Source organism: Delphinapterus leucas, chromosome 19 (genome assembly GCF_059928025.1).
Source record: "Delphinapterus leucas isolate spDelLeu-1000000601 "Yukka" chromosome 19, BTC_Dleu_Yukka2, whole genome shotgun sequence".
Taxonomy (NCBI): domain Eukaryota; kingdom Metazoa; phylum Chordata; class Mammalia; order Artiodactyla; family Monodontidae; genus Delphinapterus; species Delphinapterus leucas.
The window spans coordinates 40,922,879-40,932,927 of record NC_143147.1 but is presented as its reverse complement, the minus strand read 5'-3'; the positions used below and the strand labels follow the sequence as shown (position 1 = coordinate 40,932,927).

Below are 10,049 nucleotides of genomic sequence, written 5' to 3'. Positions count from 1 at the left end.
CTAACTGTGAAATTGAAAGTAGAGATGAGGGTGCAGCCAATGGAAAAAAAAAAGGGTACAGGAGCCAATCCTCCTGCGGCGTTTTGTGTCCTTGCCCAACAGGAAAAGGTGTTTCATGCGGAGGGGCGTTTCCCAGTCGCCAATGGGCGGGCGCCGGTGAAGCGGAGGAACCAATGAGCGCGAGACGTTGAATGACAGCTGTCCAATAGGGACCCTCAGTGCTAAGTACGGTTTGCGGCTTAAGCGCCGCCGCGGTCTGAGGAATGTCAACTATTCAACATGGAGGCGGAGGTCGATAAGCTGGAACTGATGGTGAGTGTAAAATGAAGGAGATCTACTGGGTAGTTTATTCTTCCCCGATGCCCTCCAATGTGGAACGCAATTTGGAGTCGCCGGAAACCCTGGGCGGAGGAGGCTGGACTAGACTCGAGCTCCTCCTCCTGCACCAAAGGGAGTCGCCGCCGCCTGGTCTCTTAACCGCCGCAGGGGGAAGGGGTTACATCCGGGAAACTCGTGAAGGAAATGGCGGGAGATGCTGGGGGTCCGGGGCCTTTGGAATTCCTTGTTCCTCGCCCTCACCTTTTCGCCTCTCAAGGAACTGTGGCTGGTGTAAACAGCGTTCTGTGTATTTCCACCAAAAAGACCTGACTGTAATGGTCTCTAAACGCCCCAAGAAGGGAAGAGGTTGTTCACAGTCCGAGAAAGGGGGATGGAGGGTGGGGAATAAACAGAGAAGGGGGGAGAGAAATCCCTTTAGGGCTGAAGCGTTCATATTCAGCCCAGGGCAGGCTGAGAAAGGATGCGAGAGTTGCGTGCACAACTTCCTAGCGGCCAAGGAAGCCCCTAGACCAGTTTGGCCCATCGGTGGGGGAGACGTGTGAGCCTTTGGAATCTCAACCACGAGCTTCTTTTCCTCGAGCGCGGGCGGGACCTGGGACGTGGGAGACTCCGCTGCTCTGGAGTTGCCTAGTTTCATTCATTGTGAAAGTAGGGGGCGGGGGCGAATAATTGGGAAGGACTCCCGCGGCTGCTTGGCCTGCTCTAGGGCGCCAAACTGGAGGGCCGTACTAGTTTTTTCTTTGGATTCTTCCCTCACTTGTCCTCTTTATTCTCTCCCTCCCATCCCTAGACTACTGGCTGGATCGCCCGCGCTTTTTTCTTAGTTCCCTTGTTTTATCTTCAGTCCCTTTACCCCCAACGCATTACGAGTGTTTGGATTGGGCTGGCTTCCTTTAAAATGGGGAAGTTGGAGAACGCACCCATCATTGAACTCCTGTCCGGTTTTTTGTTAAAGAAAAACAACAAGATTAAGTAAAAAAGCCAAAATCTCCATCACAATCCTCTCCTCTTCTCCCTGCCATTCCTTGCCGTTACTCCTTAAGTATCATTTGTGCCTGTGCTACTCTTCTCCAAGCTGAACCTTGGGTCTCTTTAATATCTGCAACGTGTAGTGATCTTGGAAGACCCTCACCCCCAGAAAATGCGAGACCTTGATATATCTTATTACTGTTTTCTTCTGATGTATTAATGAATTGTAGTGGCTCTCATATACAAAATTGACTTTCATTTGCTTCTAACGTTTTGAATTTTGATTTTCTTTGTGGGGTGTGTGTGTGGGAATTGGGAAGGTGAGAAATGGCAGCAAAGAAGGAAGAATTTCCTGCAGCTTTCCAAACCCTAAATAATGAACTTTTAGTTCAAAGTTTTATTATTCTTATCATTAACTGTCTTTCAAAAAACAAAACAAAAAAACAGTGTTAAGTATTGTAATTTGATTCTACCAACAGGCACAGATATTAGCATTGTCTTGCCCATCTCCTCCATTATGAATTCCTCCCTCCAGATGGATATTTCTGCCTAATTGTAAGATGCTAAATGATACTAATTCTTCTTTTAACAGTTTTTTTTTGTCCCTCTCAAGTTGGCTTTTAATTTTGAGGTACCAATGAAGCCTTTTTTGGAGTTTGCATTAGAGTCAATAGTCTCACAGGACATGTTTAAGATTGAACACATTTTATTTTAAGGGGAAAGCAATTACGTGTACATCTTGAAAAAAAAGTAGGTTTTAGAAAATTATGAGGTAGCCAGACTCGAACTTTTAGGTGTTTGAATGATGGGGTAGTTTTTAAAAATTCTTTTTATGAGAGGAAGAGAAGAAAACAGATCTTCTTAAATTCCTTTTAACTAACTTAGTCATAACTTTTTTTTTTCCTGTTCAAATTATTAGTTTCTTTCCATAATCATTAGGGTTTAAAAATTGTATTTGAACAATTACACTTTTATTATTACTGCTTTGTACTGGCTGGGTAGTATAAGACCATACATGTCACCTTTAGATTTGCCATGTGCTTTTAGAAAAAAATGTTATATCTGTGAACTGGTTTATTTTCTAAGATTCCAAAGGTAAATGATTTCCTGTACAATCCTCTGAGTTTTGGTTTTATATTACTTGAATAAAGGATTTGTTGAGGAACTAATGTTGAATATTTAATAAGTGAAATAGAATACCTATTATCTAACTTTGAAAAGAAAGTACTTATCTTAATTTTTTAAGATATCAGACAAATATCCTGATCCTCTTAAGTTTAAAATTTTCATATATTTTTCTAGTTTTAACCCGATTCAGAAAATTAAACATTTGTTTTTTTAAATTTTATTTATTTATTTTTTTCTTATTACTTATCTGTTTTATACATATTAGTGTATATGTGTCAATCCCAATCTGCCAATTTATCCCACCCCCCATTTCCCCCCTTGGTGTCCATATGTTTGTTCTCTACATGTGTCTCTATTTCTGCCTTGCAAATAGGTTCATCTGTACCATTTTTCTCGATTCCACATATATGCTTTAATGTATGATATTTTAAACAATGGAAAGTGTTTTTGCATCAGTCAACATTATTAATGGAGGAATAAACTCATTGTAGGGTAATCTTTGTTCCATAACTTTTTTCCCTTCACTTATTGACTGAGTGGTATTTGGCTAGTGTCTTTCTTTTGTAATACAGGTAGAGATTGTACACAAAAGGTAGTGCAATGTGATAATATGATACTATTTCTATTTCTGTGTTGACATCTGACTTCACAATGGTTTCTTACCAGTTAAAAGGTTAGAATGTTAATTGGCTTGAATCCAAGGAAACCTCTTAAATCTCAGAGCTGTCTCCTCCTCCCATTATTATTTTCTCTTTGATTTTTCTGCGCTTGAAGGAAATGGAGATGTTCCTCTTATATTTAAGATGTTTTAGGGGTTATCTGAAATTTTAAAATCCCCTTTCATAGCATTCAGTTAAGTAGCGCTAATGGTATCCTGTTTACGAGACATTGATTCCCTGGAAGTCTGTGAACTCTTGATATAAGATGGTAAGTGCTTTTTATATTCTAGTTTAGATTCGAGAGAGATAGGGTTTATAGAAATTGGGAAATATTATTTCACTTTTCATTTATTTTCTTTGGTAATCTTACTCAAAAGGCTAATTTTATATGGCAGTTAATCGGTCAGTTGCTATGGAGGAGCTAACCAACACATCTCAGCAGAACAGGAATATTTTCACAACTTTGCCTTAAGTAGTAATTATAACCTGTTTTGTTAATACCAGTTCTGAGGTATTAACAATACCCATGTGAATAACTTATACAGCTTATAACATATTTACAAAATTCCTTTCTATATCTATGCATGTTTTCAGTTTGCATATTAATCATAGGTTAGTCGTCAAAAACCAATACCACTTTGATATTTAAATCCTAGTCTTCTTTTTTTTTTTTTCTTTAACATTGATATAAATGTTCTTAGGTTTTGGATGTCTTCTGTCCAAAGAGGCAACCCTTCTTTGTATTCTTTTCACACTGAAGCTTCAACTGATGCAAGATGCTCTTGTGTGTCTTTCCTACCTATTACTGCTAACGAATGCTCTGACTTTATTGCACTACTGTACTTTACAGCTAGCAGTGCAATAGTATTGTCAAAGCATCTGAAAGCAGAATGTACACCAGAATTTTGGTTCTTGCCTTACATCTTTCTTCAGTGTCTGTGAGTAATTTACCACAACCTTTGTTGCTGAAAACTATATAATTTTATTACAAAGTATATGTTTTAGAAAGTTATAATTTGAAAAAAAAATGTTTTCAACTAATTAAAAATTCACCACTGTAATGCATTATGAAACACACTGAGAGGATACATTTTATAGCTAAAGTTGTTATGGCTTATCTAAACAAGTAGTACTTTGTCATTTGCTTCTTTCTGTTACAGATTTGGATAGGTTCTGACAAATCTCAGGTTTTCTTTAATTGAGTTTGAAGATGAATTAGTATGTGATGAATACAATCTTTGCTGTATATTTCCTGTGGTAACCTGCCTCAAATCTTAAGTGGTGTTAATTTTGTGTATTGTATAGTAAATGCTTGAGTTTAAAACTTTAGAATGCATGTCTTAATGTTCTTTTTGTAATTATGAGATATAATAAAATGTGACTCCATCACTTGTTTTTTTGTAATCAGTTTGAGATAATTTGCATAGAGTAAAACTCAACAGTTTTAGTTGTACAATTTCATGAGTTTTGATAAATGTGTACAGTCATGTAACCACCACCACCAGTCATGATATAGAACATTTCCCTCACCATAAAAAGTTCCCTTATGACCCTTTGCAGTAAACCTCCCAAACTCCCTGGCAGCCACAGACCTCTAGTTTTGCCTTTCCTAGAAGTTCATAAAAATGAAATCATATACACAAACCTTCTAGTCTTTCGTGTCTGGCTTCTTGCACTGAGCATAATGCTTTTAAGATTCACCCATGTTGTTGCATGTATTAGGAGTTGGACCATTTTTATTGATGAGTAGTATTCCATTGTCTAGAATATCACAAATTGTTTATCTTTTCACCGGATTATGGACATTGTTAATTCCAGATTTTGCCTATTATGAATAGTTGTTCTAAACATTATAATACAAGTCTTTATGTGGACATAATGTTTTCATTTCTCTTGGGCAGCATGATAAAAGTATAATTGATCTTAAAAGAAACTGCTAAAATCTTTTTTCAAAGCTCTGTATTAGGGTTCCGGTTTCTCCAAGTCCTCACCAACACTTGGTCCTATTGTCAGTCTTCTTCATTTTAGCCATTCTAGTAGGTGTGTAGTGGTATCTTATTATAGTTTCAATTTGCATTTCCTTAATGGCTAATGGTATTGAACATCTTTTCATGTGCTTATTTGAAGTTGGTATATCTTCTTTAGTGAATATCTGTTAAAATCTTTTGACTATTTTCAAATTGAGTTGTCTGTCTTTTTATTATTACAAGAGTCCTTTAATTTTATCTATTTGCCTTCTCCCTTAAAATTTTTTGATGGAGTCCAGTTTATACATTTTATTCTTCTATGGTTTATGCCTTCTGTGTTCTATCTAAGAATTCTTTGCTTAACTTGAGGTCACAAATGTTTTCTTCTAGAAGATTTATAGTTTTAGTTTTTACATTTAGATCTCAGTCCATTTTGAGTTAACTTTTGTTAGGAAGCCTTGAAATCATCTAGTATAAGGCTTCACCCATTGCTCTTGTTTCCTAAAACTTTTAAATTAATTTACATTTCCACATAATTTTTCTGTCAATTTCTATAAAAAAAAGAGGTGTACTGGGATTTTGGTTGGGATTATGTTGAATCTAAAGAACAATTTGGGGAGAACCGCTATCTTAACAATATTGAGCCTTCTGATACGTGAACATTATCTCTCCATTAATTAGGTCTTTTAAAATTTCTCTCAACAGTGTTTTGCAGTTTTCAGTTTATAGGTCTTACTTACTTTTTTTTATAACCTGCTTAGTGTGATTTTTTTTTAATTAATTTATTTTTGGCTGTGTTGGGTCTTTGTTGCTGCATGCGGGCTTTCTCTAGTTGCAGCAAGCTGGGGCTACTCTTCGTTGTGGTGCACAGGCTTCTCATTGCAGTGGCTTCTCTTGTTGTGGAGCACGGGCTCTGGGGGCACGGGCTTCAGTAGCTGTTGTTCCCTGGCTCAGTAGTTGTGGCACACGGGCTTAGTTGCTCCGCGGTATGTGGGATCTTCCTGGACCAGGGCTTTAACCTGTGTCCCCTGCATTGGCAGGCGGATTCTTAACCACTGCACCACCAGGGAAGTCCTAAATAAGTCAATTCTTGATTCTTTAATTCATTGTTTTTGTTCTCATTTTATAAATGAGGAAATAATCTCAGTTTTCACTTAAGATTTTCATGTAGTGATTAGTGACTGTAAAATAAATTTAGCTTTTCAGAACAATTTATTTTTGTTAGGAGATGTGAGAGTTGTAGTAGTTCTTATTAATTCCTCCTCTCCTCTCTTTAATTTCTCCAATTTTAGATGATAGTACTTCATACTTTCTTTTGGTAAGTGTTACTAGGGCAGGCTGGTACCAGAGGCTAGAGATATTAAGGAACTTATCTGGGAGACATGGCTAAATACATTGAGACAGATGCCATGATGGGATAAGTAAATGTCAGTTGTTGTGGGGGCACATTGGAAAGAGGCACCTAACCTGGGGAAGGATTCTTGTTAGAGGTGAGAGATAATTTGAGACTGGAAGGATGAGTAGGGATTAGCCAGTGAAGGAAACAGAAAACTTTCCAGGCAAAGGAAACAGTGCGTGTGAAAGTCCAGAGGTGTTGCACAAATGGGGGAAACCGCAAGTTGTTCAGTACAGTTTTGAGATGGGGGGCAGCGGGCTTGAGATGAAGAACCAGTAAAATCAATTCTAGCTATTAAGTTGAAAACCTCCACCACACTTTTCCTTTATTACATTCTAAACATTTAAAATTATTGTAAATATTCATGTTCTATAGTAATTATGAACCTATGTTCCTTAATTAAAAAAAAAATCTTATAAACACCCAGTTAAGGTTTTGGATAAAATATAGGGAAATTTAATGACTTCTGATAAAATTATATATTGATTTCTGTGTTCAGAATATAAACACCCAGTTAAGGTTTTGGATAAAATATAAACATATTACATATAAACACCCAGTTAAGGTTTTGGATAAAATATAGGGAAATTTAATGACTTCTGATAAAATTATATATTGATTTCTGTGTTCTACACTCTTTATTGCCCTATTTATTTATAAGGCATAGGATACCATAAATAACAGAGAAGTCTTTAAAAAAATAGTAATGAAAAGGAGGACTTCCCTGGTGGCGCAGTGGTTAAGAATCCACCTGCCAACGCAGGAGACAAAGAGTTCGATCCCTGGTCCGGGAAGATCCCACATGCCATGGAGCAACTAAGCCTGTGTGCCACAACTACTGAGCCTGCGCTCTAGAGCCCGCAAGCCACAACTACTGAGCCCGCGTGCCACAACTACTGAAGCCTGCACGCCTAGAGCCCGTGCTCCGCAACAAGAGAAGCCACTGCAATGAGAAGCCTGTGCACTGCAACGAAGAGAAGCCCCCACTCAGCAACACAGCCCCAACAATGAAGACCCAAAGCAGCCAAAAATAAATTTTTTAATTAATTAAAAAAAAAGGACTACGTTGTATAGTCTAGATTCTTTTTAAAAAAATGTATTTATTATTTATTTATTTAGTTTTGGCTGCGTTGGGTCTATGTTGCTGCGTGTGGGCTTTCTCTAGTTGTGGCGAGCAGGGGCTACTCTTCGTTGCGGTGCGTGGGCTTCTCGTGGCGGTGGCTTCTCTTGTGGAGCATGGGCTCTAGGTGTGTGGGCTTCAGTAGTTGTGGCACGTGGGCTCAGTAGTTGTGGCACATGGGCTCAGTAGTTGTGGCTCGTGGGCTCTAGAGCGCAGGCTCAGTAGTTGTGGCGCACGGGCTTAGTTGCTCTGCAGCATGTGGGATCTTCCTGGACCAGGGATCGAACCCTTTGTCCCCTGTGTTGGCAGGTGGATTCTTAACCACTGTGCCACCAGGGAAGTCCCTATTCTAGATTCTTTTGTAGGTATATTTTTATTTTTTCTAAACCAGGTTCATTCTATATATTATGAAAATCAAAATCTGTCCCTGTAGTCTATTATGTGTCCATAGCACAGTTAACATAAATAACCTAAGATCCTGAAAGCTTAAGAAAAGTTAAGTAGACTACTTTAACTGATAAAGTCAGGCTCATGTGTACTACTCTCTTAATTGTCACATAAAAGCCTGCCGATTAGGAACTGATGAACCTGAAACTTCACACTTTCTTCTGCTTTGATGTTGTTATTTGCCTGAAATAACATGTCTGTAACTGGGTGCTTGTGCATATTGCTTATCTGTTTCAGACAAGCATAGACATGTGTTTGTTCTCTCTGGAAGAGCGTGGATAATAGTCAACTCTTTGGCAGAAATATACAAAAAACCAATTTTGATTGTGTAGACATTAGAGGTGGCGCTCAACTGGTTACGAGCTTGAAATATTTATTAAAACAGGCTTTAGAATGTTGTTGGATTCCCAGGCTGTTCTTTCAAATGAATAAATGTTCTTTAATCTATTCCCTTTTTTCACTGCATATTAAAAACCAGGGATATAGAAGTGAAAAGACAAGTCTCTTGCCAGCAAGAAACTTGAAATCAAATGGTGACACTACCATGCAAACAAATGATTGTAATATAAGACATGACTTGGTAAACTTTATCCATGAAAAAAATAAAATGAGAGTAGATAAAGGTGTTTCTAAACCTGTATTGGAGAGATGAGAATGTAAGGAAAGGGGTGCTTTAAGTAGTTTCTTTGGTTGATAATACAGCTAACCTAGATCTAGGAGTGTTAAGATACCTAATTTGCCCTTAAAACAATGTTTCTATGGAAAATGTATTTCTAAGCCTAGCCACTGAGTCCAGAACATACCTCTACCAACTCCTCTCACCAGAGGCAAGGCTGCCGTACTTTCCCCCTTCATTTCCCTGTGTTTTGATGTTGAGACAGGCTCTCTCAGAAGACGATGTGTTTGGAGCTGGTCCTTTTGAAAGGGAGCATTTTTGTGGCAGTGGGAATCTACGGGTTTTGTAAAGAGGAAATGTTTTTTTAAACTGTACTGCAATTATGTTCTTTTCTTAATGCTGCCAAATACTTGAGTGGTATGTCATACAGTGTGCCTTTTATCTAAAGCCTTAAGCTTATCATAATAAAAACTAGTATGACGGAATGTTGTGTTTGTGAAATATGTGGCATGCTCTCTAAAACTCTAAATTATTTCCTGAAGTATTTTTTTCCCATTTGTACAGTATCGTCCTTACAATCCCAGTCTTCTTCGAAGGATGTCCAATTGGCAGAATGTAATTTGGTGGTCTTTGGGGCTTTAACATTGATTTCCATGGACTTTTCCCAGCTAAATTGCATATTTTATTTACCACTCTTAGGAGTGATATAAAACTTTTCCCATTTATTTTTATTAATGATTTAGAGAAAAACTGTGAATATGAAATATGAATGTCTTGGGCTTTAAAAAATTCACTAGTTTTATTTTAAATATTCTAATATGCCTAAAAATAAGACAGGTAGCTAAAACTAATTAAACAGCAACCTCATTGTTTACAAGGCTTCCAATGTGAATGAAGTTTAGCAATATCATTTTGTTCCATTAATCAGACACTAATGAGTTTTGGAGACTGTCATAATTGGTCAGTAAATTTCCTACCGTGTAACTAAAAATTTTCCTGTTTATCACCAGATCCTAGAACCCTATCGATATTGTCTCTGCTGTGTAAATAGTTCTGAGTAGTGCAATATTGCTTATAGGGTTTTGGTGTTTGGGAAGAACAATGGGCAGGTTGCAGAAATGATGCAGCTGAAACTGAAGCAACAGTCATCTTTGTTTAGGAAGAAAACAAATAGTAGAAGCTACTTTTCAATACATACATTAAAATCTGAAACTCAAAGGTCAAATTTTTTTTTTTTTAATTTATTTTTGGCTGCGTTGGGTCTTCATTGCTGCGCGCGGGCTTTCTCTAGCTGCGGCCAGTGGGGGCTACTCTTTGTTGCGGTGCACAGGCTTCTCATTGCGGTGGCTTCTCTTGTTGCAGAGCACGGGCTCGAGGCACGCAGCTTCAGTAGTTGTGGCACGCGGGC

At 38.0% G+C, this 10,049-nt stretch overlaps 1 protein-coding gene across 1 annotated transcript in view; it reads left to right on the top strand.

The window, feature by feature from the left end:
• Positions 1-92: 92 nt before the first annotated feature.
• The window catches only part of SKA2 (spindle and kinetochore associated complex subunit 2), a 28,963-nt gene continuing 19,006 nt past the window's right edge, over positions 93-10,049 (top strand). The window contains exon 1 of the mRNA XM_022552635.3: positions 93-312. Within this exon, the coding sequence (XP_022408343.1) occupies positions 280-312 (33 nt within the window). The 5' untranslated portion in view covers positions 93-279. The remainder of the gene's footprint in view (positions 313-10,049) is intronic.